Source organism: Gopherus flavomarginatus, chromosome 18 (genome assembly GCF_025201925.1).
Source record: "Gopherus flavomarginatus isolate rGopFla2 chromosome 18, rGopFla2.mat.asm, whole genome shotgun sequence".
NCBI lineage: Eukaryota > Metazoa > Chordata > Testudines > Testudinidae > Gopherus > Gopherus flavomarginatus.
Genome location: NC_066634.1, coordinates 18,258,708 through 18,286,036, shown reverse-complemented (window position 1 = coordinate 18,286,036; position 27,329 = coordinate 18,258,708). Strand labels below are relative to the sequence as shown.

At 57.4% G+C, this 27,329-nt stretch overlaps 1 protein-coding gene across 1 annotated transcript; it reads right to left on the bottom strand.

Moving 5' to 3' along the window:
- Window positions 1-978: 978 nt before the first annotated feature.
- On the bottom strand, window positions 979-26,374 carry LOC127036954 (soluble scavenger receptor cysteine-rich domain-containing protein SSC5D-like). The gene is made up of 11 exons (XM_050928241.1): window positions 26,350-26,374; window positions 25,552-25,578; window positions 23,426-23,740; window positions 22,453-22,570; window positions 18,699-18,763; window positions 15,492-15,803; window positions 13,793-14,107; window positions 10,415-10,603; window positions 4,305-4,445; window positions 2,108-3,850; window positions 979-1,235 (listed from the first exon to the last, which is right to left on the bottom strand). Exons 1-11 carry the CDS (start codon window positions 26,372-26,374, stop codon window positions 979-981), a joined length of 3,507 nt encoding a protein of 1,168 aa, XP_050784198.1.
- Between the last annotated feature and the right edge of the window lie 955 nt (window positions 26,375-27,329).

Below are 27,329 nucleotides of genomic sequence, written 5' to 3'. Positions count from 1 at the left end.
TGTCTCTCAGTGCGGGGTTAGTTCGGTGGGGGAGTTCTGTCTGTCAGTGGGGGGTTAGTTTGGGCCAGGAGGAGGGGGTCTGTCAGTGGGGAGGTTAGTTTGGGCTGGGGAGGGGGCATCTGTCTGTCAGTGGGGGAATAGTTCAGACCGGGGAGGGGGGGTCTGTCTCTCAGTGCGGGGTTAGTTCGGGCCAGGGCAGGGGTGTCTGTCTCTCAGTGCGGGGTTAGTTCGGCCTGGGGAGGGGGCTCTGCCTCTCAGTGGGGGGTTGGTTCGGGCCAGGGAAGGGGGAGGGGTCTGTCTGTCAGTGGGGGGTTAGTTCGGGCCGATGAGGGGGGTCTGTCTGTCAGTGGGGGGTTAGTTAGGGCCAGGGAAGGGGGGTGGTCTGTCTGTCAGTGGGGGGTTAGTTCGGCCTGGGGAGGGGGCTCTGCCTCTCAGTGGGGGGTTGGTTCGGGCCAGGGAAGAGGAGGGTGTCTGTCTGTCAGTGGGGGGTTAGTTTGGGCTGATGAGGGGGGGGTCTGTCAGTGGGGGGTTAGTTAGGGCCAGGGAAGGGGGGGGTCTGTCTGTCAGTGGGGGAATAGTTCAGACCAGGGAGGGGGGGTCTGTCTCTCAGTGCGGGGTTAGTTCGGGCCAGGGCGGGGGTGTCTGTCTCTCAATGCGGGGTTAGTTTGGCCTAGGGAGGGGGCTCTGCCTCTCAGTGGGGGGTTGGTTCGGGCCAGGGAAGGGGAGGGTGTCTGTCTGTCAGTGAGGGGTTAGTTCAGGCCGATGAGGGGGGGTCTGTCTGTCAGTGGGGGGTTAGTTAGGGCCAGGGAAGGGGGGGGGTCTGTCTGTCAGTGGGGGGTTAGTTTGGGCCAGGGAAGGGGTGTCTGTCTCTCAGTGCAGGGTTAGTTCAGGCGGGGGGGGGGTCTGTCTGTCAGTGGGGGGTTAGTTCGGGCCGATGAGGGGGTCTGTCTTTTAGTGGGGCTCTTTGGTAGGCAGGTATCAGGTGAGGCTGTTAGTGGGGGGTGCAGGGCCCTGCCTACGCCACGCTGGAGTGAGGGGCTGGCTCTGCCCCCGAAGCACCTGGCTGGGCAGCTCCACTACCAGCTGCTGTACAGCCCCCGCCAGCTCGGCCAGGCTGCCAGCAATGGCACCCAGCAGGGGGCGCTCCTGCCGCTGGGTATGGACGAGGGCACGCAGGTCCCCCCGCAGCGCCCGCACCACCTGGATCAGTTCCCGCAGCTGAGGGGATTCGTAGCCTGGCTCCCGGCAATCCCCCCTGACTGCCCCCAGCCCTGCAGCTGGTATGGGGGCTCTTGTCTCCCACACCATAGTCACTGCCCCCTGGGCAAGGGGCAGAGCAGGGGGGGTGCTGGCCCGAAGGGGGGTGGTGTGGGGAGCAGTGGCCAGGGATGGGAGGGCCCAGGTTGAGGGCATGGTTGGGGGGAAGGCAGTGGCTGGGAGGGCATGGGTGGCAGGGTGTGGTATCTCCAGGACAGGTCCCTGAGGCTGGTCTGGCGCGGGGGCAGCATCTGTAGGATGGGACACAAGGAAGCCACCTGTAAAGCTCCATACTGGAGAGAAACCCGCCCAGACCCCCCGCACGCCACGACGGGGCCTGACCACCAGCCACTCATCCACTGACAACAGCCTTGTCTGCTACTGCACACACCAAGGCAGCTCTGGGAGGGGAGTGGGATTTAATGGTTAGAGCCAGAGGAGGGGGAGCTGGAAGCCAGGACTCCTGGGTTCTGTCCCAACTCTGGGAAGGGGCACGAGTTACAGTGGGTTAGGGTGGGAGGGGGCATGCTGGCCCAGACTCCTGGGTTTTCTCCCCAGCTTAGGCACTGACTCACTCATGAGTCTGTGCCTCAGTTTATCCACCTACAAAGGTGAATAGTATTTTCCCCTCTGTAAAGGCCTGGGGATCCCAGAAGTGGGACAATATTGGGTGGGTGTCACTGCAGTGAAGGATGAGTTATTGGAGGGCCAGTCTAGGGAGGATGCTGCTAGAAGGGCCTGGTAGAAACCCCATGACACACAAATACGGTGGCATTTCCAGTCAGCCTTGGCTGTCCACACACCCTCTGGCCCAGGCCTTTGGACTCCCCTTCCTTGGACCCACCCCTACCTGTCTGTGCAGCCGGGGTGCCTGGGAGCCAGGGCGTTGCAGGTGTCTTGGCACAACCTGTCCCATTAACTGCTGGGCTGGCATACAGTGTCCGAGTACCAGGAAGCTCGCCCTGGGGCTGGGAGGGAGAGGCCGGGCCTATACGGGTGCTGTGGGTCTCATTCTGCAGCTGGGCGGTTGTGGGGTGTGGGGGAGCTGGGCCCATCCGGGCGCGGTGGGTCTCATCCTGCGGCTGGGTGGTTATGGGGTGGGAGGGAGCTGGGCCCATCTGGGCGCTGTGGGTCTCATCCTGCGGCTGGGTGGCTGTGGGGTGGAAGGGAGCTGGGTCCATCCAGGCGCTGTGGGTCTCGTCCTGAGGCTGGGTGGTTGTGGGGTGGGAGGGAGCTGGGCCCATCCAGGTGCTGTGGGTCTCATCCTGAGGCTGGGTGGTTGTGGGGTGGGAGGGAGCTGGGCCCATCCGGGCGCTGTGGGTCTTGTCCTGAGGCTGGGTGGTTGTGGGGTGGGAGGGAGCTGGGCCTGTCCGGGGGCTGTGGGTCTCGTCCTGAGGCTGGGTGGTCGTGGGGTGGGAGGGAGCTTGGCCCATCTGGGCACTGTGGGTCTCATCCTGAGGCTGGGTGGTTGTGGGGTGGGAGGGAGCTGGGCCCATCCAGGGGCGGTGGGTCTCGTCCTGAGGCTGGGTGGTTGTGGGGTGGGAGGGAGCCGTCCGGGCGCTGTGGGTCTCGTCCTGAGGCTGGGTGGTTGTGGGGTGGGAGGGAGCCGTCCGGGCGCTGTGGGTCTCGTCCTGAGGCTGGGTGGTTGTGGGGTCAGAGGAAGCTGGGCCCATCCGGGTGCTGTGGGTCTCGTCCTGAGGCTGGGTGGTTGTGAGGTGGGAGGGAGCTGGGCCCATCTGGGCTCTGTGGGTCTCGTCCTGAGGCTGGGTGGTTGTGGGGTCAGAGAGAGCTGGGCCCAGCCGGGTGCTGTGGGTCTCGTCCTGAGGCTGGGTGGTTGTGGGGTGGGAGGGAGCCGTCCGGGCGCTGTGGGTCTCGTCCTGAGGCTGGGTGGTTGTGGGGTCGGAGGGAGCTGGGCCCATCCGAGTGGTGTGGGTCTGGCTAGGAAGCTGGGTGGTTGTGTAGGAGGGAGAGGTGGGGGCCAGGCCTGGCCAGATGCTGTGGGGCATGTTCAGAGACTGGGTGGTTGCTGGAATGGGGAAGCTTGGGTCTGTTTGGGCTCTGTGGGTCATTGTGAGGATGTGGGTGATATTAGGGGAGACAAGGCCCATCTGGGTGCTGTGGGGCTGGCTGGAAAGGGGAGTGGTTGTGGGGATGGGGGAGGCTAGGCTGGTCCAGGCTCTCTGGGGCTGGCTGGGATGGTGCGTGCTTGTGAGGATGGGGGTAGGGGAGGCCAGGTACATCCGGGTGCTGTGGGGCTGGCCAGGAGGATGGGTGGTTGTGGAGGTAGAGGTAGGGGAGGCTGGGCCAGTCCAGGTGCTGTGGGGCTGGCTGGGAGGAGGGGTGGGAGTAGGGGAGGCTGAGCTGGTCCAGATGCTGTAGGACTGGCCAGGAGGGGGGGTGGTTGTGGGGGTGGAGGAGGCTGGGTCCATCCAGGCGCTGTTGGGCTGGCTAGGAGGCTGGGTTGCGGAGGCCACAGTCGTCAGGATGCTGTCCCCAGGCCGGCGTGGGGGACGAGGCATGTGGGGGTCAGTTCGGGCCCCAGCGCGGACCCTGAGGGTGGGGGTGGCAACAGGAGCTTGGAGCTGGACGGCGTCTATGTAAGGAAAGAGACAGACACATGGATGCAGGTTTCCAGAGCACTCTGGGGATAACTGGATCTTTCCAGCCCTGCCCCGCCCCACTGCCCAATGGGCTCTGCCCCATGACACCTCCCAGCCTGTCCCACACCACCCAGCAGGGGCAGAATGCACTGACCCTCCCCGGCATTATGCCAGGACGCCAGGGTTCATACCCTGCCCCACTGACTGTAACAACCAACAGGCCCCCTTCAACACCTCCCCCGATGACCACTGTCCTGCACCACGGCCCAACTGGTGCAACCCTGGGCATTGGGGCTGCTGGCAACAGCGCCCCCTACGGAGCCCCCCACTCCCGGCAGCACTGAACCCCTAGCGCTGCCCTGGGCATTGGGGCCAGCACAGACACCCTCTCCCATAGACCCCGAGGGCAGGCCCTGGCCACAGCACGCCGCGCAGTGACACTGGTACCTGTGCGTGTCTGCAATGGTTTGGGGCGAGGCCGCCGGTTCTTCGGGATGAGGCGCTGCACCCCCAGGGCTCCAGGCCGTTCTGGACGGAGCCCATCCTTGGGCCTGTTCACACGCATGGCAGCATCTGTCACAGCCTGGGCTGTGGGGACAAAGCAGCACAGCTGGAAGGCAGGTAATGCTCCCCATGCAGAACCCCCCCACCCTGATCCCCCTGCCATCTGCAGCCCCAGGGGCTGGGTCCAGATGGTGGGGTCCCGTAGGGACGTGCATAGACACCAGGCCGGCACCGGCACAGTGAGCCTCTCTCTGAGCCCTGCCAGCTCCACAGGGTGGGGGACAGAGAACAGGGCCCCGCTGCTCCAACCAATGGAGACTCCCCTCCTCTGCCTACAGTGCAGGGCCTCTGACACAGAGCTGTGGTGCCAAATCCCTCCTGCTCCCCACACCGTACAGCCCAGCCCCAGCTTAGTCTGCTCAGGCCTGCCCCACACAGCCCAGCCCACCCCGGCACTGCCCCAGATCAGTCTGCTCAGGCCTGCCCCACACTGGCCAGCCCACCCCGGCACTGCCCCAGATCAGTCTGCTCAGGCCGCCACACACTGCCCAGCCCACTCCGGCACTGCCCCAGCTCAGTCTGCTCAGGCCTGCCCCACACCGTCCAGCCCACCCTGGCACTGCCCCAGCACAGTCTGCTCAGCCCTACCCCATACCTCCCAGCCCATCCCAGCGCTGTCCCTGCTCAGCCCTACCCCACACCTCCCAGCCCATCCCAGCGCTGTCCCTGCTCAGTCTGCTCAGCCCTATCCCACACCACCAAGCCCACCCTGCGCTGTCCCTGCTCAGTCTGCTCAGCCCTACCCCACACCTCCCAGCCCATCCCAGTGCTGTCCCTGCTCAGTCTGCTCAGCCCTACCCCACACCTCCCAGCCCATCCCAGTGCTGTCCCTGCTCAGTCTGCCCAGCCCTACCCCACACCATCAAGCCCACCCCGCGCTGTCCTTGCTCCGTCAGCTCAGCCCTACCCCACACCACCCAGCCCACCCCAGTGCTGTCCCTCCTCAGTCTGCTCAGCCCTACCCCACACCACCCAGCCCACCCTGGCGCTGTCCCTGCTCTGTCTGCCCAGCCCTACCCCACACTGGCCACCCCATCCAGGCACTGTCCCTCCTCAGTCTGCCCAGCCCTACCCCACACTGCTCAGCCCACCCTAGCACTGCCCTTGCTCAGTCTGCCCAGCCCTATCCCACACCACCCAGCCCACCCCGGCGCTGCCCCAGCTCAGTCTGCCCAGCCTGGCCCCGCACCCTCCACCCAAACCCAGCTGTGCCCCAGCTCAGTCTGCCCAGCCCGCCCCACACTGCCCAGAGCAGCACTAAGATCCATGGCCCTGTATTTGAAAGGCTGAAATAAACTGAACTATAGAAAGTTAAAGTCTCTTGTAAATCCCCTGTTAACAAGAACATAAGAACAGCCATACTGGGTCAGCTCAGTGGTCAACCTAACACACCCATTGCACAACACACTGCCCCACACCATCCAGCGCAGCACTCACACTGTCTGTCTATCCCAGGGGTCAGCAACCTTTCAGCAGCCATGTGCCAAGTCTTCATGTATACACTCTAATTTAAGGTTTTGCGTGCCGGTAATACATTTTAATATTTTTTAGAAGGTCTCTCTATAAGTCTATAATATATAACCAAACTACTGTTATATGTAAAGTAAACAAGGTTTTCAAAATGTTTCAGAAGCTTTATTTAAAATTAAATTAAAATGCAGATCTTATTAGTTTAGTGTGATCCCTGCCCGTGCTTTTCCTTGCTGAGTTTTCCAATGTCTGGTGGCACGTATTTGGATCCTTTAAGCTGCACACAGGCTTCTGAGTTATAAGTCGATAAGCGGTTGGCAGGAGGTCAGTGGCTGGAACCCCAGATCGGTAGCTGAGGTGAGTGGAGCTGGGGGCTGCTAGGGCTGAGCAGGGCCTGAAGCCTGGACCCTGTCCGGCAGGGGGCCTGAGGTGGAAATCCAACTGCAAGCAAGGTGAGTGGGGCTGCAGTGGGGACCCCGGCTGGTAAGGGGCCAGCAGCCGGAACCCCAGAGCGGCAGCGGGCTGAGCGGGTCAGCCCACCCAGCTCTGGGGTTTCAGGGGTGGGCTGAGCGTCTCCGCCCACCCCCGCTCTGGGGTTTCAGCCGCCGGCTCCCGCCAGCTGGGTCACAGCCCACTGCCAGTCTAGGGTTCCTTCCCCCAGGCCAGCAGCGGGTGATGAGTGGGACCGGCAGTGGGACCCAGGCTGGCAGGAGCCGGCGGTGGAAACCCCAGAGTGGTGGCAGGCTGAGCGGCTCAGTCCGCCGCCACTCTGGGGTTTCGGCTGGCGGCTCCTGCCAGCTGGGGTCACAGCCCGCTGCCAGCCTGGGGTTCCTTCCCCCAGGCCAGCAGTGGGTGCTGAGTGGGACCGGCGGTGGGACGCCGGCTGGCAAGGGGCTAGCAGCAGGAACTCCAGAGCGGCAGCAGACTGAGCGGCTCAGCCCACTCTGCGCGCCAGAAAAAATCGGCTCGCGTGCCACCTTTGGCTTGTGTGCCGTAGGTTGCCGACCCCTGGTCTATCCCCATACAATCTGTCTATCCCTATGCACTCCCTCTCTCTCTGTATGCACACCCTCTATCTATCCCCATACACCTAACTACCATCTATCTATCTCCTTTGTAGCCTATGTTAATTAGAAATTAGGGTTTGGCCTAACTCTTTCGCCAAGCTCCTACTCCAGCCCTCCCTCTTCCTGTCCCCACTCCACCCTTGTCCCGCCTCTTCCTGCCCAGTCCCACCCCCACCCCCGAGCGTGCCCCATCCCCGTTCTTCTCCCTCCCTCCCAGTGCCTCCTGCACACCGTGGAACAGCTGATCGTGGCATGTGGAAGGCCAGCTGATTACGGCGTGCAGTAGGCACTGGGAGGGAAGTTGATCAGTGGGGCCACCAGCAGACAGGAGGCAATGTGGGGGAAGGGCGGGCGCGGGCTGCAGTGGATGCTAAGCACCCACTAACTTCTTTTCATGGGTTCTCCAGCCCTGGAGCACCCATGGAGTTGGCGCTATGAAAGAAACGGTTTTGCTGAATAGCAGTTAACATCCAAAGGGCACCACTAGGTCCCAGGGTTACGGGGCTGCACTTCACTCTGTTGTCAGTGGTACACCCACCCATCTTTGGGTGTGAGTATAACAGCTGTGCTGCTACGTGGCAATCACATGCCACCTTACTGAAAAGGAAAACGATTAGTTAAGCAAAGCCTGGTTTTATCCCTCCAAAGTGCTGCCGTGTGGCTTTCTACTGACCATGGCTTGTCAGCGCTCCAGAGGCTCGATCCTGAAAACCAAGCTGGGTTTCACTGCACCTTTATCCCTAACAATTTGATATTAACAGTAATTGGAAACATTTCAATGTAAAGATTACAAAAGTTTGCGCCCCACTAACCCACATTCCCCATATAGCTCATCTGTCCAGCCATCCGTCCCCACGTGCACGCCCCAATAACAACACTGCTCCCCCACTCTGCCCTCTCCATCCCTAGATCTCACAGCACTTTACAGGGAGGTGGGCAGCCACTGCCTAGCCCCGGCCCATGGGGAAGGGGGCTGGGAGATAGGTCAGGCAGGGGACTGGGGTGGGCAGAGGGCCAGGGTGAGGATGAGGGCATAACCCAGCCCTGGTTCATTGCCCTGGGGCTGGATGGTGGCCCCCCAGGGGCTCAGGTCCAGCCCAAAGGGGCGTCGTCCACAGCACTAGCTGGCCCCTGGCTGGTCGCTTTGGCAATAAGGCCGGCGCTGTTCGAGCTGAAGGCATCCCCTACAGGGGGAGAGGAGATAGGGAGGGTCTCCCGGAATATGTGCTGGGGAGATCGGGACAGACACCAGTGGAAAAAACAGGAGCTCCTGCTGCTGGGCGGAGCGATCAGAGCGCGGGCTAGGGCTGAGCGCGGCACAACAGGTACAGCGAGGGTGGCTGGGCAGCTCGAAGCTGCAGGTTCCCAGACTGACCTGCGGGTCCAGCAGTGGGCAGCTCTAGCTCTCCTGAGGGCAGGGGGCTCCGCGTGGTCCCCTCTGGCTGGACGGCCTCCCGGGGGCTGGTGCCCTCCAGCAACGACAACGGTTTCCACTTCCCTGGAATACAGAGCATCTGGTTCAGCAGGTAGCATCCCCAACCAGCCAGACCCTCCTTGTCCTCTGTCAGCTGGACACCCCCAACCCTCGCCAGCTGGACCCCCCTCTCCTCCCGCCAGCCAGGACCCCCTGCCAGCTGGACTCCCCTCGTCCCCTATCAGCCAGAACCCTCCGCCAGCCCTTCCCCCTCGCCCCCTGCCAGCCGGACCCCCTCGCCCCCTGCCAGTCTGAACTCCCTGCCAGCTGGACCCCCTTGCCCTCCACCAGCCAGGACCCCCTGCCAGCTGGACCCCCCTCACTCCCTGCCAGCCAGGACCCCCCAACCCCCTGCCAGCCAGGATCTCCTGCCAGCTGGACCCCCCTCACCCTTGCCAGCCAGACCCCCTCACCCCACACCAGCCGGACCTGCCCCAGACACAGGTGAAACAGGAGCTCAGCCAGCAGCAGAGGGAAAAGCCTGGCGGCAGGGATTGCAGGGCTGGCTGGGGTGTTTGGACTGCAGGGGTGGAATGAGGGACAGATGTGGGGGCCGAGGACTGGCTGGGTGGGGCAGGATGGGGGGGCAGATGGGGGGACTGAGGGCTGGGCTGGGGCAGGATGGGAAGCTGTGGGTTGGCTGGACTTCAGGAGTGGAATGAGGGGCAGATGGGGAGCTGAGGGCTGGCTTGGCGGGAGACGGTGGGAGGGGAGCAGATGGGGGGCTGAGGGCTGGCTAGATGGGTGGGGTGGGATGGGGGACAGATGAGGGGCTGAGGGGTGGCTAGGCAGGTGGGGTGAGATGGGGGCAGATGGGATGCTGAGGGCTGGCTGGACTGGAAGGGTGGACTGGAGGGGCAGATGTGGAGCTGAAAGCTGGCTGGGCAGGAGAAGGTAGGATGAGGGGCAGATGGGGGACTGAGGGCTGGCTAGATGGGTGGGTGGGATGGGGGACAGATGAGGGGCTGAGGGGTGGCTAGGCAGGTGGGGTGAGATGGGGGCAGATGGGATGCTGAGGGCTGGGTGGACTGGAGAGGTGGACTGGAGGGGCAGATGTGGAGCTGAAAGCTGGCTGGGCAGGAGAGGGTAGGATGGGGGGCAGATGGGGGACTGAGGGCTGGCTAGGTGGGTGGGGTGGAACGGGGGGACAGATGAGGGCTGGGGGCTGGCTGGGGCAGGATGGGGAGCTGTGGGTTGGCTGGGTGTCTGGGGTGGGATGGGGGACAGATGGGGGGCTGAGAGCTGGCTGGGTGGGTGGGGTCAGGGGCAGATGGGGGGCTGAGGGCTGGCTGGGTGGGTGGGGGTGGGGTCAGGGGCAGATGGGGGGCTGAGGGCTGGCTGGGTGGGTGGGGGCGGGTTGGGGCCAGACTAAGGGCTAGTGTGCCAAGGCAGGAGTTGCCTGCGTGGCAGTGCCTTACTGGGCTAGGGAGGGCTGCCGGGAGGGGGGGGAGGAAGCTGCTCTGGGGGCAGAGCAGGAGAGAGGAAACCACGGGTGGTTCCTTCAGAAGCATGGTTCCTTCAAGGGAGCCCTGGCTTGGCCATCTGGACAACATCCTGCTACCCTAAGGCCTGCCCCACACCAGGTGTCGCTGTCAATCCCGGCTGAGGTGCAGGAATCCCTGCAGGGCGGCCCAGGCTCTCCCAGGAGTCTCTCAGCTGGGCTCGCTGGGCAGAGCTCGCCGGCTGGAGCAGGAGAGCTGGAGCCCAGAGGTTCAGTCTCGGAGGCGGTAAGGCCAGTGTGGCTGACCCTGGAGGAAGAATGGGACCCCTTGGGGGACTGACACACTGATGGGTTCCTTCAAGGGACTGTCTAATGCAGGATCCTGACTCAGGATCAAGGACAGATAGGTTGGGAGCTAGCAGGGGGATGGCTTTGGCAGGGGATGGGGCAGGTTGAAGGCTGGACTAGGTTGTGAGTTGGGGACTGGGTGGCCAGGAATGGGGAGGCTGGCTGGGGAGAGTAGTCCCCACCGCTCACTCACCTGGTAGCACTGCCTGTGGGGATACCTGGGCTGGTGCTTGTGTCGCCTCCCGTGCCGCTGAAGGGGGCCGGGGTCGGGGCTTCTGCATCCGTGGTTTCTGCGTCCGTGGCTTCTGCATTCGTGGCTTCTGCATTTGTGGCTGTGGGGCCATGGGCTTGGCAAAGCGCTGCCTCACATGGGCCAACTCGTCTGTGAAAGAGATGGGAGAGATCCTAGCAACCTGAGGGGGTTGGCACAAAAACACTCCCAGAGATATACGCACACTGTGCACGCTATACACAGACACACTGCATGCAGATACAGCACTGTGCAAAAACACCACTGCACATGCACAATTCACACTGCACCCACATGCACACCCTGCACACAAACACCACTGCGCAAATGTGCATTGCACACACACACCCACATTGCTGCACACATGCAGATTGCACACTGCATGTGCACACATACACTGCACAAACTGCTGCACACACATTGCACATGCATGCATACGCTGTACACACACCCCACTGTGCACACGCACATTGCACACACACACACCGCTGCACACACAGACTGTACACTGCACACACATGCATACACGGCACACATGCACATTGCACACACACACACTGTATGCATACACACAGCCACCACTGCACACATGCACCGTATGCACACACACTGCACACACAGATTGTACACTGCAGCACATGCATACACTGCACGCACACACAATGTACACATACACACACACTCACCACTGCACACATGCAGCGTATATACACACACACTGCACACACATGCTGCATGTACACACACATGTGCACACATTATGCACATGCATGGACAGCGCACACGGTAAGATGTGCAGAGGTCAAATATGCCTAGAATAGCTTGGTAAAGCTATACGCTCCCCTGCCCCTTTGATCAGGTGCTCTCCCTCTGTTCTCCTAGCAAGCGAACTGAAGAAGGTTGCTTATCCCATCTCTTGCCTGTGGGCAAGCAGGATCTGAATGAGCTCTGCCCTATCCTCTAGCGATGAACTAAAAGATCTGAGGAACAGGCTGTATTTGTATAGACATGCCTCCTCTGCCTAGGCGCTCAGCAGACAGCTGCTTGCTCAAAGTGATCCATTGGAGCGGTTAAGGGTTAGAAAGTCTTGGACATGGGGCACCAATCTGCTGTTATCCTTATTGCAGGAGCAAAGGGCAGCAGGCCTGTACTTAGCCTGCCCTGACTGAGTGGGTCTCCCTAATCTCCTCACTAAGCAGGCACAGTGATGCCAAACCTCAGGGAAAAGCAACAGGGGCTGGAATAGGGGTTTCTAGTTGGGGTTAATTAGTTACTGTTTGATCCATCTCCAGGGTGTAAAGAGAGCACTGATCGGACTCCGTGGAGAGGCCTGGTTTCTGCTCAGCGCTCACTACAGCGGGACCGGGGGCTGAGCCGGTCTCTGAGCCTTGGAGCAGGTGTTAGGACAGTGGTGTGGTGAAAGCAAGGCAGAGGCTGCAGCAGCGAGGTTCCTTGCTGTCCTGGGAAATCCCTACAGACAGGGCATCAGACCACAGCACTGCAGCTAGCGGCAGGGCCGGTGCAGGGATGTTTTGCGCCCCGAGGCGAAACTCCCACCTTGCGCCCTCTCCCGTTCCCGAGCTCCCGTCCTGAGGCTGCCTCGGTCGCTGCCAAAGAAAATGGCACCCCCCAAATCCTAGCACCCTAGGCGACTGCCTAGGTCGCCTAAACGGCTGCACCGGCCCTGGCTAGTGGCAGTGATAGAAGCGCAGTAACAGAGGTATTGCCCAGCCCCCCTTCAGGGGCAGGAGCTGAACCCTGTGAGTGCCCCCCCAAATTCTGGGAGTTCACCCACCTCAGACAACCAACCGCAAGTGGGGTGCAGTGCAGGGGGAGGGGAGTGGCGTATTAAAGGGACACTTGTCCATCGGAGTTTCACACTGCAAGGTGGGAAACTGAGGCAAAGGACACTGCCGGGCGGGTGTTCTGCTTACTGATTGCTTACTTGGGAGTCACTGTTGTGATATCGTCTCAAATTAATGCTGGGTTCCTTTTGCCTTTTCTTAGAAGTTTTCTCTGCTATACTGAATGCAGACTCAGAGCTTGTGAGGGGGAAGCATTGTGTCTTGGAGGCACCTGGGGAGGTGGTAACTTTTCCCAGATTTCTGGGTGGGGGCTAGATATTGAACCCGGCCCTTGTTGCTGCCACCACTAGCTGGCAGCTGGGTTACACGCCTTTTAGACATGTTGGCTAAGGAATTTCCATGAGCCCAGGAGTAGGAGATGTGATGGTTAAACCGAATCTACATCCTGCTCAGTGATCAAGTAAGTCTGGCAGCCACCTGGGGCAGAGCTTCTCTCCCTCTGCCCAACTAGAGAGACCCGCCAAGGCTGAACACACAGGGAAACCCCGGCTGTCAGGGGTAAGTCAAGCGTTAGAGAGGAGTGTAAAAAAACCCTCGAGGAAGAGCTCACTCGAGGAAGAGCTCATGCACCCCACGAAGTGGGTATTCACCCACGAAAGCTCATGCTCCAAAACGTCTGTTAGTCTATAAGGTGCCACAGGACTCTGCTGCTTTTACAGATCCAGACTAACACGGCTACCCCTCTGATACCATGCGCCCAGACAGCTGAACGGCCCCACGAGCAAACTAGCTGAACTCCAGTGTACAGACACATATCTCATGCCCAGCTAGCCACTGTTCCTTTGTGTGCCTTACAAACCCCATCGACAGCTCTCCTTGGGCAAACCCTTGGTCATGTTCTATCACACGGTCACAGGCCAGAGAACTGCCCCCGATGGATTCCTGTTTGCACTGCAATAAAGTGCCTCTTGCTCTCCATTCAGTACGGGCATGTCCAGGCTGGGCCCTGCATTCAGAGGCCTGATCCAGGGTTTTGTTTCTAGCTGGGCATCCTGCTCTAGAAGTGTGATGAGGGGTCCAGTCCAGGGAGGGGAAGGGAATAATGCCAGATCTTGGCTCCAACCGTGGGTATAACTTTGGAATTAGGGTGACCAGCGTTCCGATTTTATAGGGATAGTCATGATTTTTGGGTCTTTTTCTTATCTAGGCTCCTATTACCCCCCAACCCCCATCCCGATTTTTCACATTTGCTGTCTGGTCACCCTATGTGGAATATTAAAAGAAACAGCTTAACAGAGTGATCCCAATGAACCGTCAGGCTAATTCTGATTTACATGGAATGAAGCAAACCCTCTGGCACACTGCAGCGTGGAAGAAACGTGCCACACACTGGCACCATCTACTGATGGAAGCAGCAGAGAAACCAAGAGAGCTAAAATCTAGGTTCTGGTGGGCGAGAGCTCAGTACAAGAGAAGAGAGATTCTGCCACAACCCCCACCCCCGCACACACTTTACCTGTACACACCACACCAGCATCCTCCGCATGCTGGCAGTCGTGCACGCCCCATGGTGCAGCCAGACACCGGCTCAGTGCCGACTCATTGCCCTGGCACCGCACGTTGTCCAGCCAGATGGGACCGCTGCCCTCACCAAAAAAGGCCCCCCTGGGAGCAGAGAGTGGGTCCCCGCAGCCAAGCTCCCGGCACACCACAGCCGCGCCTGGCAGTGCCCACATGTCATCGCACACTGTGCCCCAGCGGCCCTGGTGGAAAACCTCCAGCCGCCCGGAGCAGGAACTGGTGCCACCCACCAGCCGCAGCACAGGACCCCCTGGGGAGAGAGCAGAGATCAGTCCCCTCAGGAAGAGGGCAGGGATCAGCGCCCCCACCCCGGGAAGAGAGCAGGGATCTCACGGGGTAGTTTGTCTAGGGGTAGGTAGTTCTGGGGAGGAGATAGCTCTGCGGGGTAGTTGGTCCTAGGGGGCTAGGTAGCGTTGGGAGGTAGGAAGTTGGTGGGGGGGGGAAGGTAGTTCTTTGTGGGATAGTTTTGGGAGGGGAAGGTAGCTCTGGGGAAGTAAGTAGTTCTGCGGGGCGGGGGGGTAGGGGGGGTGTAGCTCTGAAAGATAGTTGTTCTTAGGGTGGTAAGTAGCTCTGTGAGGTAGGTAGTTCGGGAGGGAGGTAGCTCTGAGGGGTAGTTGGTTGTGGGGGTTAGTAGTTCTGGGCAGGCGGTAGTTCTGAGGGATAGTAGATTGGGGGTAGGTAGTTCTGGGGGGGAGATAGCTCGGGGCAGGGGTAGCTCTGGGCAGGAGGTTACTCTGGGAGGTAGTAGGTTGGGGGGTTAGGTAGTTCTTGGAGAGAGGTAGCTCTGGGAGGGGAAGTAGCTCTGGGCAGGAGGTAGGTCTGGGCAGGAGGTTGCTCGGTGAGGTAGGTAGTTCGGGGCAGAGGTAGCTTTGGGGGGAAAGTAGCTCGGTGGGATAGTTGGTCCTGGGGGGGGTCAGTAGTTCTGGGCAGGTGGTAGCTCTGGGAAGTAGTAGGTTGGTGGGGAGGTAGTTCTGGCGGGAAGGTAGCTCGGGGTGGGGGTAGCTCTGGTCAGGAGCTAGTTCTGGGCAGGAGGTAGCTTGGTAGTTTGGGGGGGGGCGGAGGGGAGGTAGCTCGGTGGGACAGTTGGTCCTGGGGGAGAGGTAGCTCTGGGAGGTAGGTAGTTCTGGGTGGGGAGGTAGCTCTGGGCAGGGGGTAGTTCTGAGGAGTAGAATATCGAGGGGAGGTAGTTCTGGGGGGAGGTAACTCTGGGGAAGTAGGTAGTTCGGGGTGGAGCGTAGCTCTGGATGGGGAAGTAGTTCTGGGTAGTAGTTTGTCGGGGGAGTGGTAGCTCTGTGGGGGGGTAGTTGGTCCTAGGCGGATAGGTAGCTCCTGGGAGGGATAGCTTTGGGAGGATAGGTTGGTCCTAGGCGGATAGGTAGCTCTGGGGGATAGGTAGCTCTGGGAGGAGGTAGTTCTGGGGGGGTAGGTAGCTCTGGGTGGGAGGTAGTTCTGAGGGGAGGTAACTCTGGGGAAGTAGGTAGTTCGGGATGGGGCGTAGCTCTGGGGGGAGGAAGTTCTGGGGAGTAGTTTGTTGGGGGGGTGGTAGTTCTGGGGGAGGGGTAGCTCTGCAGGGTAATTGGTCCTAGGCAGGAAGGTAGCTCCTGTGGGAGGGGAGGGATACCTCTGGGGGTTACCTGTGCAGATGACGCTGGCGTCCTCGTCGTGCTGGCAGTTGGTGCGCCCCCAGGGCCGTGCCCGGCACTGCCGCAGGGACATCTCCTTCCCACTGCAGCCCACGTCATCCAGCCAGATGGGGCCAGTGCCAGTCCCAAAATGCGCCCCCCCGGGGGCAGCCTGAACTGCACCACAGCCCAGCTCCCGGCACACCACGGCACCCTCCAGCAGCCCCCAGCCGTCATCACACACTGAGCCCCACTGGCTCCCGTGAAGCACCTCCAGACGCCCAGCGCAGCTGTGGGGGCCCCCCACGAGCCGCAGGGGGGCGCTCCCTGCAGGGCAGATTATAGGTCACCAGGTGATGGGGATCACAGAAGAGTCCCATAGACCAGACTAAGAGGCTGGGGGCTCTCTGTAGAGGGAGGGGCGCCACAGGCCAGGCTGTGGCATGGAGGGTCTTTGCAAGGGAAGGGAGCCCAAATGCCCAGGCTGATGGGTGAGGGCAAGTCTCTGACAGGGTCATGGCTCTGGCATGCTTGGTGACATCAGGGCAGACAGAAGGGGAAGCTCATAGATTCATATATCCCAAGACCAGAAGGGACCACTTTCATCATCTAGTCTGACCTCCTGCATAGCACTGGCCAGAGAACACCTTCCAAATAATTCCTCGAGCAGATCATTTACAAAAACACTCAATCTTGAGTCAAAAATTGTCCATGATGGAGAATCCACAACCACCCATGGTAAATTGTTCCAACACTTCATTACTCTCACTGTTAAAATGTATATCTTAGTTCCAGTCTGAATCATGTTAGACCTTCCTCTGCAAGACTGAAGAGCCCATTATTAAATATTTGTTCCCCATGTAGATATCTATAGACTGCTCATCCTCCCTTAACCTTCTCTTTGTGATGCTAAATAGATCGAACTCCTTGAGTTTATCACTCTGAGGCAGGTTTCCTAACTCTTCAATCATTGTTGTGGCTCTTCTTTGACCCCTCTCCAATTTTATCAACATCCTTCTTTAATTGTGGGCACCAAAACTGGACACAGGATCACAGTAGTGGTTGCATCAGTGCCAACTATAGAGGTAAAAATACCTTTCTACTGCTACTTGAGATTCCCCTCCACCCCTGCATCTCATTAGCCCTTTTGTCCACAGCTTTGTGCTGGAAGCTCATGTTCAGCAAATTATAGAACATCAGGATTGGAAGGGACTTCAGGAGATCATCTAGTCCAACCCCCTGCTCAAAGCAGGGCCAATCCCCAGATAGATTTTTGCCCCAGGTTCCCTAAATGGCCCCTTCAAGGACTTAACTCACAACCCTAGGTTTAGCAGGCCAATGATCAAACCACTGAGCCTGGAGGTCCACACGAGAGGTCCACTTCCTAGACACCACGGTGCAAATAAGTGATGGTCAGATTAACACCACCCTATACCGGTTCATTCACCTGCACGTCCACCAATGTAATATACGCCATCATATACCAGCAATCACCCTCTGCTACGTACACCAGCCAAACTGGACAGTCTCTATGGAAAAGGATAAATGGACACAAATCAGATATTAGGAATGGCAATATACGAAAACCTGTAGGAGAACACTTCAACCTCCCTGGCCACACAATAGCAGACCTTAAAAAGGTGGCCATCCTGCAGCAAAAAAACTTCAGGACCAGACTTCAAAGAGAAACTGCTGAGCTTCAGTTCATCTGCAAATTTGACACCATCAGCTCAGGATTAAACAAAGACTGTGAATGGCTTGCCAACTACAAAACCAGTTTCTCCTCTCCTGTTTTTCACACCTCAGCTGCTAGAAGAGGGCCTCATCCTCCCTGATTGAACTAACCTCGTTATCTCTAGCCTGCTTCTTGATTGCATATATTTATATATATACCTGCCCCTGGAAATTTCCACTGCATGCATCCGACAAAGTGGGTATTCACCCAGAAAGCTCATGCTCCAAAAAGTCTGTTAGTCTATAAGGTGCCACAAGACTCTTTGCTGCTTTTACAAACCACTGAGCTATCCCTCCATCGTGAACTCCAAATTTCTTTCAGAGTCAATGCTTCCCAGGAGAGAGTTCACCATGTAAGTATGGTCTGCATTCTTTGTTCCTAGATTAATATATTTACATTCATACATATTGAAATGCATCTTGTTGCTTGCACCCAGTTTATTAACTCAATCAGATCGCTCTGTATCTGTGACCTGTCCCCTTCAATATTTACCACTCCCCCAATATATGTGTCATTTGCAAACTTTATCAGTGATGATTTTATGTTTTCTTCCAGGTCATTGATAAAAATGTTAAGGAGCATAGGGCCAAGACCTGAACCTACTGAGATTCCACTAGAAACACTATTGCTTGTTGATGATTCCCTGTTTACAGTTACATTTTGAGACCTATCAGCTAGCCAGTTTTTAATCCATTTAATGTGTGCCATGTTAATTTCATATTGTTTTGTTTCATTCTAGTTGGTCATAGAATCATAGAAGATTAGGATTGGAAGAGACCTCAGGAGGGCATCTAGTCCAACCCTCTGCTCAAAGCAGGACCGACACCAACTAAATCATCCCAGCCAGGGCTTTGTCAAGCCTGACCTTAAAAACCTCTAAGGATGGAGCTTCCACTACCTCCCTAGGTAACCCATTCCAGTGCTTCACCACCCTCCTAGTGAAACAGTGTTTCCTAATATCCAACCTAGACTTCCCCCATTGCAACTTGAGACCATTGCTCCTTGTTCTGTCATCTGCCACCACTGAGAAAAGCCGAGCTCCATTCTCTTTGGAACCCCTGTTCAGGTACTTGAAGACTGCTATCAAATCCCCCCCCCTCACTCTTCTCTTCTGCAAACTAAACAAGCCCAGTTCCCTCAGCCTCTCCTCATAAGTCATGTGCCCAGTACTCTAATCATTTTCATTGCCCTCCGCTGGACTCTCTCCAATTTGTCCACATCCTTTCTGTAGTGGGGGACCCAAAACTGGACACAATACTCCAGATGTGGCCTCACCAGTGCTGAATAGCAGGGAATAATCACTTCCCTCCATATGCTGGAAATACTCCTACTAATACAGCCCAATATGCCGTTAACCTTCTTGGCAACAAAGGCACACTGCTGACTCATATTCAGCTTCTCATCCACTGTAATCCCCAGGTCTTTTCTGCAGAACTGCTGCTTAGTCAGTCGGTCCTCAGCCTGTAGCAGTGCATGGGATTCTTCCGTCCTAAGTACAGGACTCTGCACTTGTGCTTGTTGAACCTCATCAGATTTCTTTTGGCTCAATCTTCCAATTGGTCTAGGTCACTCTGAACCCTATCCCTACCCTCCAGCATATCTACCTCTCTGCCCATCTTAGTGTTATCTGCGAACTTGCTGAGGGTGCAATCCATCCCGTCATCCAGATCATTAATAAAGATGTTGAACAAAACAAGCCCCATGACCAACCCTTGGGGCACTCCGCTTGATACCAGCTGCCAACTAGACATCAAGCCATTGATCACACTTGTTGAGCCTGACAATCTAGCCAGCTTTTTCTCCACCTTATAGTCCATTGATCCAATCCATATTTTTTTAACTTGCTGGCAAGAATACTGTGGGAGACAGTATCAAAAGCTTTGCTAAAGTCAAAGTATATCACGTGCATTGCTTTCTCCATATCCACAGAGCCAGTTACCTCATCAAAGAAGGCAATCACGCTGGTCAGGCATGACTTGCCCTTGGTGAATCCACGTTGACTGTTCCTGATTACCTTCCTCTCCTCCAAGTGCTTCAAAATGGTTTCCTTGAGGACCTGCTCCCTGATTTTTCTAGGGACTGAGGTGAGGCTCCTTCTTCTCTTTTTTAAAGATGGGCACTATATTTGCCTTTTTCCAATTGTCTGGGACCTCCCCCGATCACCATGAGTTTTCCAAAATAATGGCCAATGGCTCTGCAATTATATCAGCCAATTCCTTCAGCACCCTCGGATGCATTCAATCCGGACCCATGGACATGTGCATGTCCAGCTTTTCTAAATAGTCCTTAACCTGTTCTGTCACCACTTGCAGCTGCTCACCTACTCCCCATACTGCACTGCCCAGTGCAGCAGTTTGGGAGCTGACTTTGTCTGTGAAGACCGAGGCAAAAAAAGCATTGAGTACTTCAGCGTTTTCCCCAACATCTGTCACTAGGTTGCCTCCTCCATTCAGTAAGGGGCCCACACTTTCCCTGACCTTTTTCTTGTTGCTAACATACCTGTAGAAACCCTTCTTGTTACCTTTCACATCGCTTGCTAGCTGCAACCCCAGTTGTGTTTTGGCCTTCCTGATTACAGTCCTGCATGCTCGAGCAATATTTTTATACTCCTCCTTAGTCATCTGTTCAAGTTTCCACTTCTTGGAAGCTTCCTTTTTGTGTTTAAGCTCAGCGAAGATTTCACTGTTAAGCCAAGCTGGTTGCCTGCCATATTTGCTATTCTTTCTGCACATTGGGATGGTTTGTTCCTGTGCCCTCAATAAGGCTTCTTTAAAATACAGCCAGCTCTCCAGGACTCCTTTCCCCCTCATGTTAACCTTCCAGGGGATCCTGCCCATCAGATCCCTAAGGGAGTCAAAGTCTGCTTTTCTGAAGTTCTGGGTCCGTATTGTGCTGCTCTCCTCTCTTCCATTTGTCAGGATCCAGAACTCGACTATCTCATGGTCACTGCTGCCCAGGTTGCCACCCACTTCTACTTCACCTACCAATTGTTCCCTGTTTGTTAGCAGCATGTTAAGAGCAGCACGGCCCCTAGTTAATTCCTCCAGCACTTGCACCAGGAAAGTGTCCCCAACACTCTCCAAAAACTTCCTGGATTGTCTGTGCATTGCTGTATTGCTCTCCCAGCAGATGTCAGGGTGATTGAAGTCCCTCATGAGAATCAGGGCCTATGATCTGGAAACTTCTGTTAGTTGTCCGAAGAAAGCCTCGTCTACCTCATCCCCCTGGTCTGGTAGTCTATAGCAGGCGCCCACCATGACATTATCCTTGTTGCTCTTGCCTCTACTGCTCCTGCCAAAAGTGCTGGCTGCCACAGCTCCCATTGGCCGGGAACCACAGCCAATGAGAGCTGTGTGGGCAGGGCATGCAGACACGGGCAGCATGTGGCGCAGAGACCCCCCACCCCTCTGCAGCCTAGTACCTGCAGGGGGCCCATGCCAGTGGAAGCCGGGGCACACCCCACCCCAAGGTAAGCACCCCCCGCACTCGCCAACCCCCTGCCCCTAGCCCTCTCCCACACACCCAAACTTCTGCTGCTGGCCCAGGGGCTGCCCAGCTCAGGCAGCCCCTCAGCCAGCACCAGCTGATTCAGAAGTCACGGAGATCACAGAAAGTCACGGAATCCATGACTTCCATGACAGACTCACAGCCTTAGTCATGAGATAAGTATCAGGGGGTAGCCGTGTTAGTCTGTATCCACAAAAACAACAAGGAGTCTGGGGACACCTTAAAGACTAACAGATGAGATAAGAAGCAGAAAGACACATCCTCACATTCCCTCTAAATTATGTCAAAGCAAAGTAATATCGGGCTGTTAAAGAGGTGCCCCTGTCCTAATAGTACCCACCATCACCAGATAAAGAAATGCTTAAAGAAAACGTTGTTTGATGCATTCTGTCTGACAAGGAACCACTTATCAACAGTTGTGGGTGTGAAATCTCGACTTCTTGATTGTTTCGCCTTTATGGTCCCCACTTCTCTATTGTTTATCTGTATGGTCTCTCTCTGGTTCTTTGATTGTTTCTGTCTGTTGCATAACTCATTTTGCAAGATTTAAATCAATTAAGGTGTTGAGGAATGACTGGTTAAAGAATTGTTTTGTAATGGGCTAGGATTGTGAAAAATACTATTTCGTAGTACTTTAGTTTAAAACAATTGGTTAAGGTATAGCTAAGCAGGACTCAAGTTTAACTATATAATCTGGGATCCCAACTCCAAAAGGAAAGTTCTTTAGAACCTAACTCCAGGACACAGCCCAAGATCAGAGCTGCCGGACCTCAACACCCTGACAACCACACTGCACAGGAAGCTGGAGCCCTGGACAACCTGATCCTGACTGGCCATCAGGAAAATTTCATCTGCCTTATTGGGAGTGGTGAGCACTGTATGCTTAGCCTGTGTATTCTGTGTTAACTTTTAAGGATATTACTGTATAAGGCTCTTTCACAGCAAACCCGCAGATTACTCCCTGAGCCTTAGGAATGGGGTATGGGTGCCCTGAGCCCTAGGAACTGGATAAGGGTAGGTGCCTTTTGCCCAGAGCCCTAGGAACTAAATCAACCAGGTTACGTCTTGAACCCATGGAAGGGTAAAGGTGGGGTGTCCTAGAGTGTGCGGGTAACAGTTCATAGACATGCTCAAGTGTAAAATTCCCCTGTGTTGGCTGCAGCACTCTCTGAGTTAGGAAATTGTTATCTACAATATTCTGAAATTCCTATGACATTTTGATCCTGGCAGCGTGAGACCTCCAGGATAGGTCACTCCGATTGGAGGTTTTTCTCAAAAGCTCTGCTCTAGGAATTATTTGGCGGATGTTCTCAGGCCTGTGTTATGCAGAAGGTCAGACTAGTCATTATCACAATGGTCCCTTCTGGCCTTGGAATTGAAAAGAATTGAAGTCCCCAAGGATGCAGCTTTTCTTCCACACACTGTAGATCAGTGACTCAGAAACAAGCAATGCCACTTTTGAGGTAGGGTGTCTTCCTTCCCTGTTTGCCCACTCAAGGCCTCCTACATAGGCTCTAACCCTTGATTTTAACATTCCAGTCCTGCGGCTCATCCCACCAGGGGTCAGTAATACAGCTAGCACCAATCAATGCTCATAAACAAGCAATTCCACTTCCCCTGGGATGAAGCCCCAGGAAGTTGGGGAGATGGAATGGAGGGAGTCATGTGCCGAGGATTGGGAGGGTCAGTAGGAGTAGGGGTTCCCTGGAGGGGAATTGGCTTGTCTGATACTCACTGTGCTCTGGTGTGGTGGAAGCCGGCCTGGCTGTGCTCTGTGCTGGGGGTCTGTGGTCCCCAAGGGCCGGCTGCACCGAGGGCTCGGAGGTGATGACAGGCAGGAAGCGGTGGGCTGTGGGCACAGCATGGTCAGACAGAGACACAGAGACATGGCCACATGGAGAGTGTGGCCTTTGTGGCTGGCACTGCTCCTTCCCAGGCCCAATGGGCACTGAAATGGAACAGGCCATATCACCTGCACATACCCAGAGCCCCAGCCACACCATGCTGTAGCAGGACACAGGGCCTTCTAGGGGCATCTGCTCCACTCTGGCCCAAGGCGGGGACTGGCTGGCTCAGGGGGTGGGGAATGGGACATGGGGCCTGTCCCCTATAGGGGTGCCCATTCCACTCCGGCCCAAGGGTGGGGACTAGCTGGCTCAGGGGGCAGGGAATGGGACATAGGGCCTGTCCCCTCTATGGGGCACCAGCTCCCATCTGGCCCCAGGTTAGGAATGGCTGGCTCAGGGTGGGGAATGGGACATGGGGCCTGTTCCCTCTATGGGGCACCAGCCCCCATCCGGCCCCAGGTTAGGAATGGCTGGCTCAGGGTGGGGAATGGGACATGGGGCCTGTTCCCTCTATGGGGCACCAGCCCCCATCCGGCCCCAGGTTAGGAATGGCTGGCTCAGGGTGGGGAATGGGACATGGGGCCTGTTCCCTCTATGGGGCACCAGCCCCCATCCGGCCCCAGGTTAGGAATGGCTGGCTCAGGGGGTAGGGAATGGGACATGGGGCCTGTCCCCTCTATGGGGTGCCAGCTCCCATCCAGCCCCAGGTTAGGAATGGCTGGCTCAGGGGGTGGGGAATGGGACATGGGGCCTGTCCCCTCTATGGGGCGCCGGCTCCAACTGTACCAGGGCCAGGCACCACCTGGCACCGCTGAGTTTTTCCCAGCTGTCACGTCACACTCTCCGGCTGGCCCCACCTGAGCACACAGCACTGGCATCCTCCTCATGGCTGCAGACATGCTGGCGCCAGCCCCGGTGGCGGCAGTGGCGCAGATGTTGCTCTGAGCCCTGGCACCGCACCTCATTGAGCCAGATGGGGCCAGTGCCCTCCCCAAACCAGGCGCCCACCGGGGCAGAGAGTGCAGTGCCGCAGCCCAGCTGCCTGCACACCACGGCTGCGTCGGTCAGGTCCCACTCGTCGTCACACACCGAGCCCCAGCGGCCCTTGTAGTTGATCTCCACACGCCCCACGCACTCACTGGGGCCCCCCGCCAGACGCAGCAGGAATGGGCCTGCAGGGATGGCACAGCCTGTCAGACCCACAACCCCTCTCTCATGGCCCCTCTGCCCCATTGGGCCATCCCCTCTCCATCCAGCCCCACTTCTTCCTCCCAGGATCCCAGCCCCTCCCAGGCCACTCTGCTCCATGAGACTGCTCTCCCCTAGTCCTACCCCCACCCCTCCCTCCCAGGCTCCCACTCCATAATGGGGCTGTTCCTCCCTGGGCCCATCACTCCATGGGTCACTCCACCCTGCTGAGCCCACCTCCATGATCCTTCACTCACCTGTGAACGTTCAGCCCCTTTGTGCCTCCACCCCACTGCAACCCTCCATACCCCACTGCAACCTTTCACCCCACAGCAACCCTTTACACCCCCTGCAGCCTTTCACCCCACTGCAACCTTTCACCTCACAGCAACCCTTTACACCCCCTGCAGCCTTTCACCCCACAGCAACCCTTCACACCCCCTGCAGCCTTTCACCCCACTGCAACCTTTCACCCCACAGCAACCCTTCACACCCCCTGCAACCTTTCACCCCACAGCAACCCTTCACACCACCTGCAACCTTTCACCTCACAGCAACCCTTCACACCCCCTGCAACCTTTCACCCCACAGCAACCCTTCACACCCCCTGCAGCCTTTCACCCCACAGCAACCCTTTACACCCCCTGCAGCCTTTCACCCCACTGCAACCTTTCACCTCACAGCAACCCTTTACACCCCCTGCAGCCTTCCACCCCACTGCAACCTTTCACCCCACAGCAACCCTTCACACCCCCTGCAGCCTTTCACCCCACAGCAACCCTTCACACCCCCTGCAACCTTTCACCCCACAGCAACCCTTCACACCCCCTGCAGCCTTTCACCCCACTGCAACCTTTCACCCCACAGCCACCCTTCACACCCCCTGCAACCTTTCACCCCACAGCAACCCTTCACACCCCCTGCAGCCTTTCACCCCACTGCAACCCTTCACACCCTCTGCAACCTTTCACGCTCCAACTCTCCACAGCACGGTGACCTTTCACCCCACTGCAACACTTCACACACACCCCCCGCGACCCTTCATACCCCTGCCCCACATGGGCTGCAGTTGTGGTTGCCCGGACCCATTCCCATTACATCAGAAACCCTAGAGCCAACGAGAGCTGGAGGTGCAGAGGGGACCCCCAGAGACAGTGCCAGGCTGTGCTAGGATGAGACAGGCAGGGGTGGACACACGCACGGCCAGGGACACACTGGCTAGGCCTACACGCAGAGTTTGCTGGCACAACTGTTGGGCGGGGTGTGAAGAGGTGTCACTCCACCCAACATGGCTTTGTCAGCAGGGCCCAGAGCGGTACCTGCAAGACAGAGCTTGCATCGTCAAGGAGACTCAGCTGGGCTGAGCCAAGCACTGCTCTGTGAGCTGCATCCACATCAGGCCCGCACAGGTCCTATGTAGTCCCATGCCTCACCTCCCTCGACACACACAGGTTCACACACACAGGGATAAGGACACCCACACATAGGGGCTCACATAGGGACACATACAGGGGAACGAGCACACACACACATACAGAGGGATACAGACAAAGGGGTGCACACACACACACACACACACAGAGCCAGATAGTGACATACACACACACACACACACAAACACACACACACAAGGGTGCACACATACACACACAGAGCCAACAGCAACACATACACAAGGACATGCACACACACACAGAGGTGCACGCACACACCACACACAGAGCCGACAGGGACACATACACAGAGACATGCACACACAGAGGAAAGTGCGCACAGACCCACAATATGCAGTTACCTGTGTAGTGAAATTCCAGGAACCCAACTGAAAAACAAGAGTGTAGCAGGTGAGCAGAGCCCAGCAGATGGCCAATCTCCTGCCCAGTGGGTCAGGGAGTCAGGACTGTCCAGTGTAGGGGCCTGGCTGGGTGTGGGGGAGCAGTCAGTCTGAGCCCCCCACCAAGGAAGGACCAGCATAAGCAGCACTTAGATCAGGGGTAGGCAACCTATGGCACACATGCCGAAGGCGGCACGAGAGCTGATTTTCAGTGGCACTCACACTGCCCGGGTCCTGGCCACCAGTCCAGGGGACTCTTGCATTTTAATTTAATTTGAAATGAAGCTTCTTAAATATTTTCAAAACCTTATTTACTTTACCCACAACAATAGTTTATATATTATAGACTTACAGAAAGAGAACTTCTAAAACCGTTAAAATGTATTACTGGCACGCGAAACCTTAGAGTGAATAAATGAAGACTCGGAGTCGGCACACCACTTCTGAAAGGTTGCCGACCCCTGACGTAGATAAACACTGCAAATGCCTGCAAACCGAGTGAGCCCCGGAGTGCCAGGCATCTTGATCTCCCTGCCTGGGATTTTGAAACTGAGTGTCCCCTGCCCAGTGCTCAGCAACCCCTGCCCAGCGTTCAGCACCAGCTTCCAAGTGCTCAGCAACCTCTGCCTGGTGCTCCGTGCCCCCTGCAGCCTTCAGCATCTGGGAGTTCTGACAGTGCCTGAGCTGGGACCCTGGGGCTAGGCAGGGGCTGGGCTTCCCTGGTGCCTGAGCCTTGCCCCCAAAGCAGCTGGTACTCACCAAGGAGGAGCAGGGGCAGCCACATGGTGGCTGCTGGGGAGAAGCCCTGGGGCCAGGTCTGCAGTGTGTCAGGAAGGGCTGTTTCATGGAGCAGGACTGGCCAGGCCAGGGGATGACTCAGCCTGGCCCCAGTCTATAAGCAGGGAGTCTTGTAACGCCCACAACTCAGGGTGGTGACCTTGGAGTCAGGGAAGCCAGAGGCCGCAGGGGACCCTGTGCACAGGAGTAGGCAAGCATGACATCAGGGATGCTGGACTGAGCAAGCCCTGCCAGCCACGTGTCCCAGTACAGAGAGCAGCATCCTTCAGCCAGGCCACTGGCAGGCAATGGGTTAATGAGCAGCAACAGAAACAGCTGCAACAGCTGGGCTCACGTGTGTGCAACGCAAACCAACGTCCAGGGCCACACACACACCCAGCCATCCCCGACCTGCACACCCATGTGTGTGCAAATATATATGCAAAGGGATGAACACACACAGACACACACAGGTGCTGACATACATGTGTATACACACTGACACACACACAGTCAATTCATATACATGCCCAGACACGTGCACATATTCTCAGTCATTCACATGCACACAGTCATTCACACATATACACACACTTACATACTCATACGCACACGGCTGGCCTCATGCCCTGGGTGCTGTCCCGTGTTGTCCGGACCAAGGGGTGTGATGGGACACGGGGAGGGGTCCTTTCCTGCCATGGGGGCAGTGTGGGGCCGTGGCCTGGCTGGCGCTCGTCTCCCCCGCAGCCCTGGGGATGTCCTGGCTGCGTGGTCTCAGCCGGGGGCGAGTCACAGAAAGACTGAGTCAGTGCTGTGCGAGCCAGGCTGGCCTGCAGCCCGCAGTGCCGCAGGCAGAGGGACGGCACAGCCCAGTTCTCTGGGACCCTGCCTGTAGACATGGGGCAGCCCTGGGGACCCTGTCCACCTGGCACCCCATGCCAGGCACTGCCCCTGCCCAGCCA